We start from the raw sequence: 18,588 nt of genomic DNA, 5'->3' as shown, positions 1-18,588 counted from the left end.
ATGGAGTGGCTGAGGAATCCATCAAATGAGCATCGGGGAACTCATTTGTACAGAAACATTTTTTTATTTTTTTAAATTAAACGGGTTTTCGGGTTGACCCGGTAACCCGCCGGGTCAACCCGACCCGACCCGTTTTATCAAATGGGTCAAATCTGTGAACCCGAACCCGACCCGTTTATCAAACGGGTCGGGTCCAACCCGGATTTTTCGGGTCGGGTCCGGGTCGGGTTGTCGTGTCGTGTCAAATATTGACACCCCTATCCGGATTGTAGTCATTTTAGCGATCGGGCTAAAGGTTTATGTATAGTTTTCTCCAAATTTTTGTTCGTAGCCTAAGGCGACCAGTCGTGCTTTATGACGATCCACTTGTCCTGTAGGAAGAGTTTTGGTCTTGTATGTCCATTTATAGCCTAGGATGCGGGTGTTGGGCGGTGGAGAGACAAGCGTCTAGGTGTTTTGTTGTTGTAGTGCGTAAAATTCGATCATCATAGCGTTCTGCCAGTGTGCTTGAGTTGATGCTTGCTTGTACGTGACCGGTGTGGAGGGAGTGGTACCTGTGCTGATAAGAGAGAAGATAGGTTTGGGTTTGTGAATACCTGATTTAGAATGAGTTTGCATATGATGGCGTTCTGGTTGGATGGGTGCAGTAGTTTGTTGTTGGATGTTATCAGAGATTTCCGTGAGCGGAGCCGGGAGCGATTGAGGCTGGGTTGGTAGCAAGGAGATGTTTTGTTGCTGTACCGAATGATGGTGAGTGGTGGAGTGAGGGACCAGCGTTAGGGGTGGCTGAATGGTGTGATTGTTGTCCGGCTGAGTGTTGTGAGTAGTGTTGAGGGTGGCATAGGGAAATATGTGTTCTTGAAAAACCACATGCCGAGATACCTGAGTCTTGTTGGTTACCAGATTGTAGCACTTATAGCCCTTGTGAAGAGCGGAGTAGCCTAGGAAAATAGACGGTTGGGATCTTGGAGAGAATTTGTTTGTCGAGTAAGGTTGAAGCCATGGATAGCACATGCATCCAAAAGTTCGTAGGTGGGTGTACGTTGGTGGTTTATTGTGTAGTTTTTGTGTTGGAGAGCTGAAGCCGAGGGGAGTGCAAGGTAATCAGTTAATTAAGTAGTTGGCAGTGTCTACCGCATCTGCCCAGAATTGATCAGACAGGTGTGAAGCATGGAGGAGAGTTCTGGTGAGATTGAGGAGATGGCGGTTCTTCCGTTCTGCGAGACCGTTTTTCTCCGGAGTGTGGGGACATGAAAGTTGTCTGATGATCCCGTGAGTTCGCAGATATTGAGAGAATTCGTTGCTCGTGAATTCTCCGCCTGAATCGGACCTGAAGATTTTTGGTGTTGTATTGAATTGATTTTTAATTAGGCTACATAACATGTTAAATTTGGTAAATGTTTCTTGCTTGGAATTCATAAAATAAATCCACGAGAAACGCGTAAAATTATCAATAAACACAACAAAATAGCGAAACCCATTGAGGGAAATGATAGGCGACGGCCCCCACACATCCGAGTGAATTAGTTCAAACGGATCTGAGGTAGTCGTGGAGCTTTTATTGAAAGAAAGCTTTTGGCTCTTGGCCACTTTACAAGATGGACAATGAAAAGAAAATGAAATATTCTTGAAATCTGTAGAATTTCTGGCTAGTTGATGAAGAATTTGGTTGTTCGGATGTCCAAGACGCACATGCCAGGTAGAAGAGGAGTTGTTCGAAGCTTGAAGAGCAGTTGGGCTGCGGTCCGGAGGGATGTCGAGTTGGTATAGACCATTATGGAGATGACCACGAAGAAGAAGTTTGTGGTCCTGAATATCCTTAATATCAAAATCGTTAGAATCAAAAGTGATAGTAATAGAATTTTCTTGCGTTAATTTTGAAACCGAAAGAAGGTTGTGTGTGAGGTTTGGCACATGTAAGAGATGGCAGAGGTGGAGCTTACGAGATGTTTCTGGTAGGGGTAGCAAACCTTGACCGTAGTTGTGAATGGGCATAGAGGACCCATTTGCGACGGTGACGGAGTCAGGGCCACTGTAGTTGGTCGGTTGTTGAATGTTTTGACTGTCGTGTGTGAGATGATTTGTTGCCCCTGAGTCTAGAACCCAGCTATGAGATATAGTTTGGGTCAGTTGTGCTAGCATGGCGCGGGGTGCATTTTGAATTGTAGGAGCGTATTTGTAATTTGATCTGTGCCAACAGTTGAGGGCGATATGGCCTATCTTGCCACAAATCTGACAGGTTGGGCGGGATTTCGTAGCAGGGGTGTTCGTCTCACCGTTTTTGGTTGGCCTAGGGGTGGACGTTCTGTTCTTGTAGAAGCGTTTGGGATTACGATTCTTATTTTGATTGACAGAGGAGGCGTAGAGTGCGGAAGCCGAATGTGTGATAGAATGTTCTTTATGCAAATCTTGATTGATGTGTATCTAGTCACTGCACAACATGGAGTAGAGATCGTCAAGATCGACTGGTTTGGAGGAGGTGCGTATGGCGGTTTTGAAGGCGTTGTAGGACGGTGGTAGGCCGTTCAATGTGTATAAGACAACATCCTCCGGATCGATTGTTGTCCCGGCAGCGGCGATGTTATCGATGATATGCTTGATGCTGGAGAGGTATTGTTGCATTGTTTGATTTTGCATTTGAACTTGGTGTAATTCATTTTTAAGTTGAATTACACGGGATCGGCTAGCAGAATGCAGCCGTCGTTCAAGAGTGGCCCAAACTTCTTGAGAAGAATTTGCGGTGATAACATAGTGAAGAAGAGCGGGCGAAATGGTAGAGAAGAGTGCAGATATCAGATTGCTGTCGATTAGTCGCCAGCGTGCAAAGTCTTGGGAGTTGGTGTCAGTGGGAGGTGCGATCTTGCCTGAGAGATGATCTCCATAGCCGTTGGCGGATAGATTTTGAAGGATTTGAATCCTCCAAATGTTGTAATTTTCGGTGGTGAGTTGATGGGGTATGAGGTTCTTTAAGTTAGAGATAATGAACTTGAGAGATGCCGGTAGAGTAAGCTCGGTAGCCATGGCTGAACCAGCGATTAGCGAGGAGGAAGAGGGAGGGTGGGTAGATTCAGATTCTTGATCTCCCATTTCCGGCTCTAGATACCATGAAACGGTTCTTAAGGAGGAAGAAGAAGCAGGAAGAAGAGAGAAGAAGTAGAAAACTGGAAAATATTATTATGTAAATAAAACGGTGTACAGAGATATTTATAGCAGATAAAAGGATAGAAAAGTAAATACAAGTGGTATAGTATAACGGTATAATGTGCAGCCACTTATAGTCTTAAATAGACCCTTAATCTAAATAATATAATCAATATATTAACACATTGATTAGCCTAATGCATCTTAATCTTTTATTGTCTAAGTGTATGCACACCACATCATCTAATGTGTGATAAGCAACATTTTATTTCTTCATAATAAAGAGTATTCAAAAGTCATTTCAAACCGATTGTTTGATCGAGGGATGGTGAGATGAGATCATAGGAGAAGACGCGATCCACTTGGTTGCTACGATAAAGGCGAATGGCTCTAAGATACTCAAGATTGACGTGTCAGTTGATGCGGAGCATTTTAGATTTAAATATTTCTTAGGACATCTAATTTAGTTTGTTATAAGTTTTCAGAATTTTTTAGGTTTTCTCTACTCTTGATTATTATATATAGAATAGTATTCTCTTTTAAGCCTTTGAGCATTGTGTTTGTCCCTGGATTGAGAATTCCTTCAAGCAGATTCGATTCTTCTGCTGATCTACTACATCATTAATTAATTAGATTTCTTTCCCAGGTAGTTACGCGGATAAAGAAATATTTCAACACTTATGCGAGGAGTTCTATCAATGACATAAATAATAATTTACATGCACTCGAACTAAAACTCAAGTTTAATATTCTTCACTTTAAATAAATTATTAACTATCTCAATTATATGTTCATTATTTCTTTCGACTATATCATTTTATTCTGAAGTACTTATACAAGTATCTTTATTGTGAATTCTATACTTAGAAAATAAGAGAATTCTTTAAATGTACATTCTTCTCCACCATCAAATCTTATGCAAGAAATTTTAGTTTGCAATAAATTTCAGTTCAAGTTTGAAATGACCAAAGTTTTAAAAAAAACTTCAAATTTGTATTTAATAAAATTAACACATAAGAGTAAGTTAGTAGCAATGGCTTATTAAATTTGATCCCACCCACTTGAAAATGAGGCCTATGCATTTTCCCACGATGGCAATAGGCATAAACAGCTCCAGCTTTCACCTTCAATTGTGAAAGGATCAATGGCCAACTTGTTAAAGAAAGCATTCTTTATTTATGATTATGAATTCCATCAACAAATCAAAGCATAAATTATAACATTGTATTCTATCTCCCAACTACTACAGATTAAGATAAATTTATAAGTAAAAGTATAAATATTTTTTTTCCATAAATATCATTAAAATCAAAATTTGTTATGGGGGCGTTGCCCCTCGACCTATATTTGTTCATATTCTTAATCATTATATGCTTCACAGATATGTCAGGGGTCCAAGCTAGGGGGGAGCGCCGCCTTACGGGGTTCGACCTTCCCAATCAGGTCGTTGGGTCAAGGGGCAACGCTCATCTGGGGATTTCTGGGGCAACGCCCCTGAAACAAATTTTAGTTGTAAGGATGTTTTTGAATTTTCTTTACTATTTCTCTTTGTATTTGGTTCATCGTTCCCTAACAATAATATCTTTATATAATGTGTTTAATTATATTGAGGCAATTGCCTAAAGTCCATAATATTTTAAAATTTTTAGGGAGAGGAGGGGCGCAAATGCGCAATTGCCTAAAAATCTTTATAATAAAGACTAAAAAATAAATAGAGAGGGGCAATTAAAGTTATACTGGAAACAATTAAAGCAGACGAATTAGTTATAAAGGTATGGTTCAGACTGCAATGACAGCACATGAATGATCAGGATGTAACAGTCAGAAAAAGGATGCAACTTTACATTTGCTGACGAATCCGGCAAAATTACGTCGATAGTACTAAGCTGCGGAACCTTATCGAGCCGTGATACTAGTAAGCGAAAAGTGACATAACGTATTCTGATTGATCTTGAGACGAAATTAACCCTCCGCACAGAATAGTTTTTCCTCAGAGAACGGGGAGCTGAACAGTTTATAGCGGCACTTTTATAGAACTTAACCGAGAGAACATATCTCATAGCAGGATTAAACAAAAAGGTGCAATTAACTCGCACTTGCATTCTACAATCTGAAATATTCCAAGAAAAGATTGCGATATATAGAGTTATATAGACAGTATAGTACAAGCCAACACAAATAGTTCAGACGCCTATATTACTATAGCTGAAAAGACTGTAGAATCAAGAGTACTTGTTGAAGAAGCTCGCCATACGCTCCATGAACTCCTCCGCCTTCAAGCTCCCAGGCTCAATAATGAAGAAACAATGATCCTCCCCCTTCGATTCCAAAAGCTCCGCCTCCCCTTCCCACCCGCTTTCCTTCAACTTCTCGTAGTAAACCCTCCCCCTCTCCCTCAACAGATCCAGCTCGGCAATGCACACCAACACTCTGCGGCACCCCAAAGTCGCCAGGCTTGGCGCCCCCTCCGCCGCCGGATTGATCCGCGAGTCATCAAGCCCCGTCGCCCCCGGAAACACAGTCAGCCACAGCGCATTGGCATCCTCCACCTTCTGGTTTTTCCCCTTCCCCGATTCTAGCTCCTCATTTCCAATCCTGTCCTTCCCCCAAAAGAAAGAATGCACCATCACCAACCCTTCCACCTTCTTCCCCTCTCTCCCAACTCTCATTCCCACGTTGTGCGCTATGTTTCCCCCCGCGCTTTCTCCGGCGATGAAGACTTTCTCCAAATCCCCAAACTTGGATAGCCAAGGGTCTTCGGCCGCTAAAATCCATTCCAACGCCTCCCAGCAGTCGTCGTAGGCGGCGGGGAGCGGGTTCTCAGGCGCGAGGCGGTAGTCTACTGAGACGGAGAGGATGCCGGCTTTGGCGGTGAGGGAGTTGATGTAGTTGTGGTAGATGGAGGACGAGGAGCGGATGAGGCAGAAACCGCCGCCGTGGATGGTGAGGAGGACAGGGAGCTTTTTGGGGATGCTGGTGGCGGAGGGCGGGAGGTAGAGGCGGACGGAGAGGCCGTTGGTCGGATTGATGGTGATGTCTTTGGATTGTACGCCGGTTGTTGGATCGCGGGACGGGGGGACAAACTCGTCGGGCCTGAGGCGCTCCACGCGGCCGCTCCGGTAAATGCAAATGGCTCCGGCCAATTCAAAGATTATGTCGTCGGAGTCGACGGGGGGAGCCGATGCGGCCGTGGAGTTCATTATTGCATTGGAGTTTCAAGTTTCAAGGAAGGTGAAATGGATGAAAACGGATAAGGATGAGATACTGGATTCATGGAATTTTTATAAGGTCCGGACACCTGACGTAGCTCGACATCCGAATGCCAATAAAATGTAGTCACGTGCTCTTACTCTTTGCCGTGCAGCCCGACGACCCGACCCGGAATGGAAATCCGGTATTGCTATATGTTCGTGTGTTGCTAGGTGTTGCTCGGTATTGCAGTATTGCTAGGTATTGCTCGGTATTGCTAGGTATTACTTTAACAATAACGAGAAATACTGCTCTATCAAGATCAATACCGAGCAATACCTAGCAAAACCAGGGTATTGCTCGGTATTGCTCGGTATTGATAGGTATTGCTCGGTATTGTTAGGTATTGTTCTTGACAGAATGGTATTTCTCGTTACCGAGCAATACCTAGCAATATCCTGGTCTGTACAAATCAGCTAATACATAGCAATATTGGGTTCTGGTTGTCATCGGGCCGCGCGGTAAAGAGTAAGAACACGTGACGATATTTTATTGGCGTCCAGATGTAGAGCTACGTCAGATGTTCGGACCTAATAAAAAATCCCAGGCGCGTAAGTATGACTAATTTATTTAAATATTATATCAATTATGTATTTTGTTTATATTTATCTAAGATAAGAGATATTTATTAGGAGAAATTTGCGATATGATATACAAATATTAGTACATTTACAAACATGACCATTTATTTTTATTCATAATTATATTATCTAAATTGTAAACACCATAACAAAATTGTGAATTTAAGTTTTAAATAATTTTAAATTCTTTTATGTATTATCTTATAAGATAATTTTTTAAGTCATTCTTAAGCTTTTATTTGGGACGTCTTTCTTATTGTTTCGTAAAACAAATTTTAAATACAAAAATTTAAAGTAATTTTCTTATTGCTTTTTAAAATAGCTTTATACTAAAAAACTAATTTAAGAATAAATAAAAAACCCTCCCAAATAAAACATAAATCTCTCGTAAATTATTAGTTCTTTTCTCATAAAATTAATTAGTAACTTTCATATATGAATCTATCAATTCTAGGGGTGTCAATTTCGGGTCACGGGTCATGTTCAGGTCGAACCCGGAATTGACCAGACACTGTTCGGATCAACCCGAATCCAACGAAGTTTTATTTTCCTCTTCCTCGTCTTTCTCTGCTCTCTGCTTTACTCTGTGCTCTTAGCTCACATTTCTACACACTTGTTGATCAATGACAAAATTAGCTTCCATAATTAGAACATATTTAGGTTCTATAAGCCTACCATCATTCCCAAAGGGCAAAATCAAGTTAATGAATTGGTATAATTTAAACTAAATACTCATCCAAAGCAACAATAAGCTTTTGTTTGGGACGATTAATGCAAACCTTTGCACCGATCGAACTGCTACAGAACCTGCAAGAAGAAGCAGCAAAGAGAACAAAACAGAACTCCGGTTCTGTGTAGAAGAAAGCTATGTTTCTGTATTCAGATAGTATAAAAGTTGTCTACTCACATTTTCCTTCTCTCCGTATATGTATAATACTTCTTTCTATAATAGTAAAAACAAGCTACCATGTGTAATAGTACTATAAAACGGAAAATAGTAAAAAGGATAGTGGAGAGCGAACTGGCAGTTAGGAAATGGTATGCTACTCCCCTTGGTAACGTGTACCACATCAGTCCTCCCCGTCTTCAGAAAAGCTCGACTCCGACGAGCTAATTGCAACTATGGCGTCATCCGGAGGTGTGTATGCCCAAATGTCTGCTACGTTGAAGGTAGGGGATGTGTTGCAGTCGGGTGGCAATGCAACCGTGTAGGCATTATCATTAATCTTAGAAATAATAGGAATAGGTCCAATCTTGCGACGGGCTAGCTTGGAATACGATCCCGGCGGGAATCTTTCACACCGCAGCCGAACCATGACTAAGTCGCCTTCCTTGAACAATTTTTGTCGCCTGTGGGCATCTGCAGCTTCCTTATAGTGCTGATTAGCTTTAATAATTTGGTGACGAACGTTCTCTAACATCTCCTTGTAACGCTCCGTGAAAGAAGAGGCAGCCGTCAATTTGCATTTAGGTAGCACAGTAAGATCAAGAGCGATGTTAGGTGCCTTTGTATAGACAATGCTAAAAGGGGGCTTACCTGTGGTTCGGTTCGTCATGGCATTATAGGCAAATTCAGCTTTTGCAAGGACTTCTTCCCACTGTTTCGACTGTTCTTGAACAAGGCATCTCAGCATGTTGCCCAAGGTTCGATTAACGACCTCAGTTTGGCCGTCAGTTTGTGGATGATAAGCCGAACTCAGTCGAATATCTGTGCCCAATCTCCTCCATAGCTCCCGCCAAAAATGGCTTATGAATTTCACATCGCGGTCGGACATAAGACTCATCGGCAGACCGTGCAACCTGACAATTTCATTAAAGAAATATGGGCGATATGTGCGGCATTTGCCGTTTTCTTACATGAAATGAAGTGGGCCATTTTCGAGAAGCGATCGACGACCACCAAGATGGAGTCATTGCCGTGCTTAGTTCACGGTAATCCCAAAATAAAGTCCAAACTGAGATCTTCCCATATGGAATCTGGTACCGGCAAGGGCATATATAACCCTGTGTTTTGAGCTCCTCCTTTGTATTGTTGGCAAATTGGGCAACTGTCTATTAGTCGGTAGACATCTCTACGTAGTCGGGGCCAAAAGAAACGATCTTGTAACACCCGTAGAGTGTTTTCACGGCCAGTATGAGCCGCTAACCCGCCCCCATGTGCCTCACGGACCAGCTGCTGTCGCCATGATGATACAGGAATACAGAGCCTGTTTTGCTTGAATAGATAACCATGTTTGAGAACAAATTCTGTGCTGTTTTCATCCTTTTGGCATTGCAGCCAAATGTTGTTGACCTCGATTTTGCCTAGACCCGAGCCTGAAGGGTTGACTTGGTCAAGTTGACCAAGTCAGACCCAAAGACCCTCTCCAATAGGCTATTGCCTCAAAGCTTTGCTGTTGCTCCTCATGCCAAAAAAACTGTTTGGATTTAAGGCAGTCCGTAATGGGTGCTAGGATCATGCTGAAATTTTTGATGAATTTTCTATAAAAATTAGCTAAACCATGGAAACTTCTTACTTCAAAAAAAGACTTGGGTGTCGGCCACTCTACCACATCTGAAATCTTCCTTTGATCCATGTGTAAGCCTTCGGCCGAAATCAGGAAACCCAAGAAATAGACCTTGTCAACAGCAATTTCACACTTAGGTAAATTAACAAACAACCTTTGTTCTTGCAGCACTTCAAAGAGGCTTCTCAGATGCTCAGATGCTGGCAGCGGTCAGTACTGTAGACTAAGATATCATCAAAATAGACTATGCAAAACTTACCCAAAAATGGTCTGAGAATTTCAGTCATGATTCTCATAAATGTGGATGGTGCATTACACAGCCCGAAGGGCATTACCTTCCACTCATAGAGGCCTTGGGGAGTTTTAAATGCAGTCTTCCATTCATCCCTTGCCCGAATCCGTATCTGGTGATATCCGCTCCTCAAGTCTATTTTTGAGAAAATGGACGAACCAGTTAGTTGATCTATTAGCTCTTCAATGCGTGGTACAGGAAATCGATACTTGACTGTTATTTTATTAATGGCCCTGCTATCAATACACATACGCCAACTACTATCTTTCTTCGGAACAAGTAATGCGGGGACTGCACATGGGCTCAAACTGGTTTGAATCAATTGTTTTTCCAGCAATTTATCAACTATTTCCTGTAAAATTCCTTGCTCTTTCAGATTGAGCCTACAGTGCGGTAAGTTCGGCAATGATGAACCCGGAATGAAGTCTATATGATGCTGAATTTCGCGGAGAGGAGGCAGTTCAGACGGCAATTCAAACGGCATGATGCAGGTAAATTCTTCTAATAATTCTTGGACATCTTTCTGTACCACTGTTTGTGTGCTATTCTCATTTGGTTCTGTCAGAAACAGGGCATACATTGGAGATGGCTCCTGCCAGCAATGTAATAGCGTAGGTCCTGTCACCAAATGCATGGCAACCGGTTGTGTCGCTTTTGCCTTCTGCAATTGCTTTTCACTGCTGCCTGGTAGTAGTCGAAGGCGTCTTCCCTTCCAATCGAATGAATACACATTCGCTCGGCCGTCATAAGTTGCACCAACATCATATTGCCACGGTCGACCAAGGATCAAATGGCAGACGTCCATTTCAAGAACGTCGCATAAAACTTCACAAACATAATGTTTGCCCAATGAAAAAGTAACACGGCAAGAATCGTTGACGCTGATTTCCATACCTTTGCGAACCCAGCTTATTTTATATGGACTTGGATGCTTCGTGGTTTTTAATTGCAAGCTTTGAACAACTGACCGAGAAATGACATTCTCGGTGCATCCACTGTCGATCAACAGATCACATACTTTGCCATTTATTGTGCATCGAGTTCTGAAAATGGCATGCCGCTGAGAATTAGGACTTTGCCGGGGAGCTAATGGCAGTTTTTCCAATACACAAACTAAGGGTTCACCCTCATCAGCCTCAATGTTTTCAATGTCCTCCTCTTCATCGAATCCAGCATCTTCGGCCTCCCCATCATCCTCACCTTCTGCTAGATGGACTTGCTGCCGCTGAGGATATTCATTCGACTTGTGGCCTGGTTGAAAACAACGGAAACACTTGAGTGTGGATGGCTTAACATACGGATTGTCTTTAGGCTGCAGTCTGGTTTTCGGTTGATTCTTGGTCTCTGCCAGATTGACGGGTGGAGTAGGCACTGCTGGTTGTGGTTTTCCCACTGGCGGGATATAACTCTTATTGCTGCTGGAAGACACTTCTTGCCACGGCCTGCGCGGATGGGAGCTTTTCGCCTGCCTATTCTGTTGTATCTCCGCCTTCATAGCGAAATTCACAGCTTGTGAAATCGACCAAACAGAATTCAGCTCCAATCTATCTTGTATGCTCTCCTTGAGTCCTCCAATATATCGGGCCACTAGTTGGTTATTTGATTCATTAAGGTTGTTTCTAGCACTCAACCTATTGAATTCTTCTGTGTACTCACTAACCGACCTTGTTCCTTGCACGCAGTGCTGGTATTTCATATAAAGGATTTGTTCAAAATCTGTCGGTAAGAATTGTGTCCGCAGCAACTGCTTCATTCTGTTCCAGCTACGAACTCGCCCCTTTCCATTCCGCTGCCTCATATTCAAAACTTGTTCCCACCAAGCACTAGCACCCCCCTTCAATCTACACGCCACATATTTCACTTGTTTGACAGGATCAATCTCCATATAATCAAAAAAATTCTCGACGGCCCTTTCCCAATCAAGATAATCTTCAATGTGCAACCTGCCGTCAAAGAACGGAATGTCTAATTTGATTTTAAAATCACCTGGGTGGTTGCGGTGTTGAACAATTCGGCGTGGTCTCTGATGATTCTGTATGCAGCCGCTGCCTCCGTCTTCGTCGCTGGATTCGATAGCACCATTGCCCAATATTTCCTGTGGCTCTTCATCTGAATCGGACATTTCTCGTTCCGCCTCTCGCCATTGACGCGGGCGACGATCATCAACTGCCCCGCGTCTATTGATTTGTCGATTCGCTGGTGCTTCGTCTCTCGGCATTTGACGCTGAGGTAGGCGTTGTCTAATGAGATTGAACTCGCGACGAACGTCTACGGTCAGCCTTTGGATCTCCATCGCTAGCTCCTCAAGCCGGCGATTAACTGTATCGTGGTTTGCCCACAAAGCTTCGATGCTCCGACCGCCATCCGTGGCCGGTTCCTTTCCTTTATCCGCCATCTTCTTCACTGTTAGCTCTGATACCAACCTAATGCAAACCTTTGCACCGATCGAACTGCTACAGGACCTGCAAGAAGAAGCGGCAAAAGAACAAAACAGAACTCCGGTTCTGTATAGAAGAAAACTGTGTTTTCTGTATTCAGAGAGTATCAAGTTGTCTAATCACATTTTCCTCCTCTACCTATATGTATAATACTCCTTTTCTATAATAGTAAAAACAAGCTACCATGTGTAATAGTACTATAAAACGGAAAATAGTAAAAGAGGATAGTGGAGAGCGAACTGGCAGTTAGGGAATGGTATAATACTCCCCTTGGTAACGTGTACCACATCATCCCCTCACTGGAAAAACTGGCTTCGACGAAGTATTGAGAGGATCTGCTTGGAATGGGCGGAGGGTGAGATCGAGATGGTTAGGGTTCGGCGCTTGTGCCAGAGTTACAGACTAAGGAGTACTATTCGATGCTGGAGAGAATTCTATCCAAATCCAATTGATTAACTTTATGTAAATAAGATATGCACAAAATTAATATCTAAAGAAAAATAATTAGTAATATAAAAAATTAGAACAAGTAAAATAGGGATACCAAATTCTTATTTAGAAAAATCCAATAAACACTACTAAACTACCAACGGCATTAAAAATTCAAATATATTTATAAAAATTTTGAATTTCAATAATTTCAATAACACATAAACAACGAATTAAAAAAAAAATACTAATTATTTTCTAATGAATTTCAATAAACACTACTAAACTACCAACGGCATCAAAATTTGGATAAAATGAAATGTACAAATAATTTCAATAACACATAAACAAGGAATTAAAAAAAAAAAAAAAAAAAAAAAAAAAAAAAAAAAAAAAAAAAAAAAAAAAAAAAAAAAAAAAAAAAACATACTCATTTTGCTGCTCTTCAAGTCACCACAATGAGCTGCATGCCCAGGATAAAATCCTGAACCACAGTCAATGACTGTTATATAATGATAAAAAAAATATAATTTAATTAATACAAAACCTAAATCTTTTACCGTTTTAAATAATCACAACTATTTTTTCATCCATCTTAAACATTTTCCTAATTACTAGTTGGCTATCAATACGCCAATGAAGAATATGAAAAAGCACCTGATTAAACAAAGCGTCAAACTGCCATTAATATTTCATAATTACATTTGGTTCAAGGGCCAAGGGTAATTTTACTTAAAAATATGTACCCCACCCCAACCCATAAATGATGATTTAGAGGTATAGCACAAAAATGTATTTCAAAACTAACCACTAAGTAGGTACATAAAAAAAAAAAAAAATGGACTCCAATTGGGAGATTGCGACAAAAATCTTTTCTACCATCAAATAACTATAAAACATAATTGATATCCCCTATTTATTTTAAATATAGGTTTACATTTGTAAATATATGATTAAATTTTTTTTGTGGGTTATGATATCTTTTTTATTTTAAGAAAAATATTATAAAATGATTATGAAATAAGTACACCATGGGCAATTAAAGTGAATTTCCAAAATAAAAGGTAAAAGGCAAAAGACAATAAAAAGGTGATCGTATGATAGAGTATAAAATATCTACTTTATTGACAAAGAGATCAATACTCATATAGGCCTCATCATTTGTAGCCTATTGAATATTGGTAGCTGACGAAAAAAAAAACTTATGTTTTTTATTTAAATGAGAATTTGACTCTTAACAGGACACAATGGAGAAAAAAAATATTCATGTAGCCGATCCTATGTAGTGGGATAAAAGCTTAATATTGTTGTTGTTGTTTGCCCCCTTCTAAAAAAAATTTCAAACCTCTTATCCACTTAGGGTCAATACACCAAAGGCTATTCATATTCAGTTGCATCAATATCCTTGACAATAGCAATGAGATCAAGGGCTGACTCAACTAGAGAATTTTAATAGAACTTGCAAAAACTTGTAAGACCTTTTAATTAATTTTATGTTTTGAAACTAACTTATTATCACTATAAATAGAACCTTAGAATGAAGGGTATGGCATCTCTTAACAAGAAATAGAAAGATATAATATAAAGAGGGAAGGAGAGGGACTTCCATCCAAGAAAGAAAGCAATAAGTTTTTCGAGTTCTTACTTGGGGGTCTTTGGCTTCTTTAAGAGGGACAAGGTACTGCTATTAGTTGTTCTTTAATGTAGCATTCATCAGCACAAATTTAGATATTGTCCAACAGGTTATCAATAGGGAAAGCATAAGATGACATAGTTTGTTAAGTTGGAAGGAAGCACTAGGACATGTAATGGTAAGATTTTGTAGGCACCAATATTGCTTGACATTAATGAGAGGGGCACCACCATTAAGAGTGATCATATGCAGGTGGACATTTGAGTAGATAAAATATTGGCAACCTGGATGTGATGTTTGAAAAGTAGATCATTAATGTATTTCTGCTAAGATAAGATGTTATCATGCTTTACAAGTGGAACTTCAATTAGTAGGAAATAATGAAGATCCCTGAGATCTTGATGGAAAATAGGTCAATCAAAGCTATAATAATAGGAATTTCTGATAAAAATAGTAATATCAAAATAGAAAAGGATGAATAGGAGGGTGTCTTGCTGCCAGAAGTAAAATAACAAGGGATCCAACTTGGATACCATAAATCCAAATTGAAGTGACGTGTGAAGTTCATTATGCCATGCTCATGGAGCTTCAAAAAGACCATATATAGCTTTATGCAACCTATACATATGTTGAGAAATTTGTGGGGTGAATGAAACTAGGTGGTCATCACTTGAACACAAACTCATCCAGTGTCCTTATAGGAATGCATTATTTACATCTAATTGATGGGGAGGTCAGTTGCAACATACAACAATATATAGGATGACCCTTATAGCTATAACTTTACAATAAAACTTACAATTGAATGAAAATCAATACCTAAGTGCTCTGGAAAACCTTTGGTATGAGCTATGCATTTGTCCACAAAGGCATCATCTTGATCTTAAAATCCACTTGTATGCAATGATGTTTTGTTGATTGGTAATAGGCAGCAGTGCAGCACATCCTAAGTGCCAAGTGCTCAAATTCCTCACACATGCCTTGTCTCAATGTACTTGATTTCAATGCTTATGTAACAGTGTTAGGTCCAAAAACAATGGACATATTAATGGCTAGAGTTACTCCAGCGGAATATAAGATTAGAGAGAGTTGCCTTAGATGATTTGGTCACATTAAACAGAGGCCTTCCAATGACCCGATTAGGAAAGTTGAGGTATTAGATTTGGCTTATGTTAAGAAAGGTAGAGGTAGACATATAAAGACTTGGTTAGAAAAATATTAGAAATGGTCTTTCTTTATTAAATTTAAATGCGAATTAGACTTTTAACATAGCGCAATGGCGAAAAAGAATTTATGTTGCCGACCCCACGTAGTGGGACAAAGGCTTGATGTTATTGTTGTTGTTGTTGGTGGTGTTAAGGAGGCCTTCAAAGGGAATGTATGTCAAGGTGTTATGATGGTCCACTTGAGTAATTAACAAGGGCAAATGAAATATACAGATGTTACGTGCATACATGATATGAACATTGTGATTGAATACTCGAGATTTTGTATGGAGAGGCGATGGAAATAGAGAGAAATATAACAAAAAATTTCCTAAATGCTAGAGGCTAGAGATGTGTGGAAACCATATTTTTTAAAAAATATCACCACCTAGCTAATGCTCACTTTGTTCAAATTCATTCTCATGAGCTACGACGTAACAGAGAAGGTGGTAGTTCCATTTTTTTTAATAGGCCATTTTGTGATATTGTCAATATCATTCTTTATCACTGTTGACCTCCTTTTCGGCATCGGTCACTTACATTGTCTTGTCTTGCATTTTGTAGATTGATCTACCTTCATGTATGTTGCATCATTGTGTTGATGAAGGGTTACCTTGCGTATGTTATCTCGTCGTCATCGACTTTAGGATTTACTCCTTTTGATCACATGTTGCCCTCTTATCATGTTTCAAAATACATGTGGTCGGGTCGATAATGATTCGATGTGATTTCATGCATTTGGGCCTTTATCGTACATGTTCGTTCAATGTGCAATATCTTTTGATTGAGATCTTATTTTGTGAAATGGACTGCATGAGCACGTTCAAATCATCGAGATCTTTTAAACGAGTCCATTTGTGCTTGAATCAGATGTCCTTTAATGTGTGTCAAGGAGAGAGAGCGATAAGTGTTTTCTTTTAAGAAATTTAATGAAAAAAATAGTAATAAAAACAAATTAAAAAAAATACATTGTTCATAATAATATTAAATAAGCATGAAATATTTTTATATACATAAATATATAATAAATCAAATATTCATATTTAGACTTCACTAATGTCAACATGTTTGATCCAAGTACTTTGTTCATATTGAAGTTATATGGTATGTTTCAATTGAAATACGTGACTTGCAAGCATAATTCATGAAAAGGGCGAGCATGTTGCAATAACACATATGTACACAGTTGATATCGTATAAGTGTGGATATTTATAACTAGACTATGTGATATCTTGTGTTATGCACCAATCATAAGCATGTGTAAATCCAATTCAAAGCTATATGATAATTTCACCCATTCTTATCTCAAAGTTTATCATGTATTTTTTTTTTACTTTGATGATTATTTGTAATTGCTCATGCATGTCTCTTATTTACATGTGCCATTCTTATGTTTTCTTTTCATGTACTTGATATGCATCATAAAATTATAAATCTCAATTATTTTGAATTAATTTTTGCTTAGTCGTGTTTCTTTTTGAATGGTGCCTACTCTCATTCCATGTTTGCTCTCTTGCTATTATTTTGTGATGTACTTTTGGGAAAGCAAAGGAGAATGATCTTTGGAGCATTAGACGAAGGAGCCTACATACATAAATCAGTCTCCCCCATTCAATCTGGTGGGGGCGCTACGGGCGGAACCACCGGGTCATAGCCCTCGGTGTTGTAAGTTTTCTTAAACTTAGAAGACCTTTAGGGGCCCCAATGGTTGTACGTTCCCTACTCTTTAGGACCCTGTAGGAACTTCATTTTATATTAGGATTGCTTTTCTTTTATTTTAGATCCTTTAACCTATTAACATATATACAAAAATCGTAAGGGTTAGAAAACAAATATTCTTCTAGTCCCACAACTTTAATGACACCTAAGAACAAAAATTAAGGATCGAGTCTTAGATAACATAAACTTAGGGTGCATGCTCCTTATAGGATAGAGACATCAAAATAAAACTTAATGACACATTTTTCTAGATTTAGTATTCCTTAATCTACTAATAATCAACCAACAAGTTAATCATAATCTAATTCTTAAAATGTATCAAAATATTTAATTCTTAATTAAACCATAATTAATATATACAATCATTAAATTACAAACCTAAAACATAAACTTAAATCAAATTTAATTAATCTATTAATCAATATTTAACAAACCTAAAACTTGAAAGATAAGGATTAAATCAAGAGAGCAAACATACACTAAAAATTGCTAAAATAAAAGACTTCTAAAATTCAAATTTCAATTAAACTCTCTTATCATTAATTACATACCTAATTTAAAACACCTTCAATGTTAAATCAAGTGAATTAAACATAACTGAGTGAACAATTTAAGGGGCTTAACCATAATTCTAAAGTTTCAAAACTCAATAACTCGTCTAAAACATAATCTATCTTTTAAAATCAACCTCTCAAGTTGGTAATAAATTACTTAACTCTTTTTTTTTTCTTTAATTTACAACCAACTAAAATAATTTAACAAACTTGGTTGCCACTAGTTAACCCAGACCTACGAGACTATTAAATTATCCCCAAGGAGGGTGAAATAAACCTCACGGCGTCGGTGTGAAACAAATGCGGTAATCAATCGAATCCTAAAATAAAAATCTTTAAAAATCAATTTTAAAACATTAATATTTAAACTTCAACTAAAAGCTCCCTTTTGCCTTTTTAACAAATAAAAAAAAGAATGCAAATAACTTTAACTAAACTATCCTATATAGGACATACCAAAATCACACAGCCTACACACACTTAGACTGTTTTGATAGGACATGACTACTAGTCTTAGGTTAGGCCGATGCTTTTCTTTTCTGTCTCTGTGTTGTGACGCTTTGCATGTGACCTGTGTGCTGGTAGCTTTTGCTACTTATGTTAGCTTTTCTGTGATGATTTTCTGTGATGTTTTCTAGCTTTCTTTCTGCACTATTGTTGTTAGCGTTAGAATACCCATAGGTTAGAAATATTTTTTCATACTAATATTGTCTTCTTGCAGGTGGTCGTACTCACACAGCGCTAAAGGGGGCTAAAATTAATAATAATCATTTATAACTGCTTTAGGTACTTTCTTAAGCTGCTTAGCCCCCAATAATTAGAGCATGATCAAGTGTGAT

The 18,588-nt window shown here is 39.1% G+C and overlaps 1 protein-coding gene across 1 annotated transcript; it reads right to left on the bottom strand.

The window, feature by feature from the left end:
* Positions 1 to 5,146: 5,146 nt before the first annotated feature.
* LOC110093007 (2-hydroxyisoflavanone dehydratase-like) lies at positions 5,147 to 6,385 on the bottom strand. Its single transcript, XM_020817744.2, has one exon. The coding sequence runs from the start codon at positions 6,339 to 6,341 to the stop codon at positions 5,364 to 5,366; it is 978 nt and encodes a 325-aa protein (XP_020673403.1). The 5' UTR covers positions 6,342 to 6,385; the 3' UTR covers positions 5,147 to 5,363.
* Between the last annotated feature and the right edge of the window lie 12,203 nt (positions 6,386 to 18,588).

This window comes from Dendrobium catenatum, unplaced genomic scaffold (genome assembly GCF_001605985.2).
Source record: "Dendrobium catenatum unplaced genomic scaffold, ASM160598v2 fragScaff_scaffold_53, whole genome shotgun sequence".
Lineage (NCBI taxonomy): Eukaryota > Viridiplantae > Streptophyta > Magnoliopsida > Asparagales > Orchidaceae > Dendrobium > Dendrobium catenatum.
Note: the sequence above shows the minus strand (reverse complement) of the source record. Positions and strands in the feature narration are given on the sequence as shown.

Excerpts from the sequence above, each read along its gene's own strand:
- LOC110093007 (XM_020817744.2), bottom strand. The coding sequence starts at position 6,341 with ATGAACTCCACGGCCGCATCGGCTCCCCCCGTCGACTCCGACGACATA.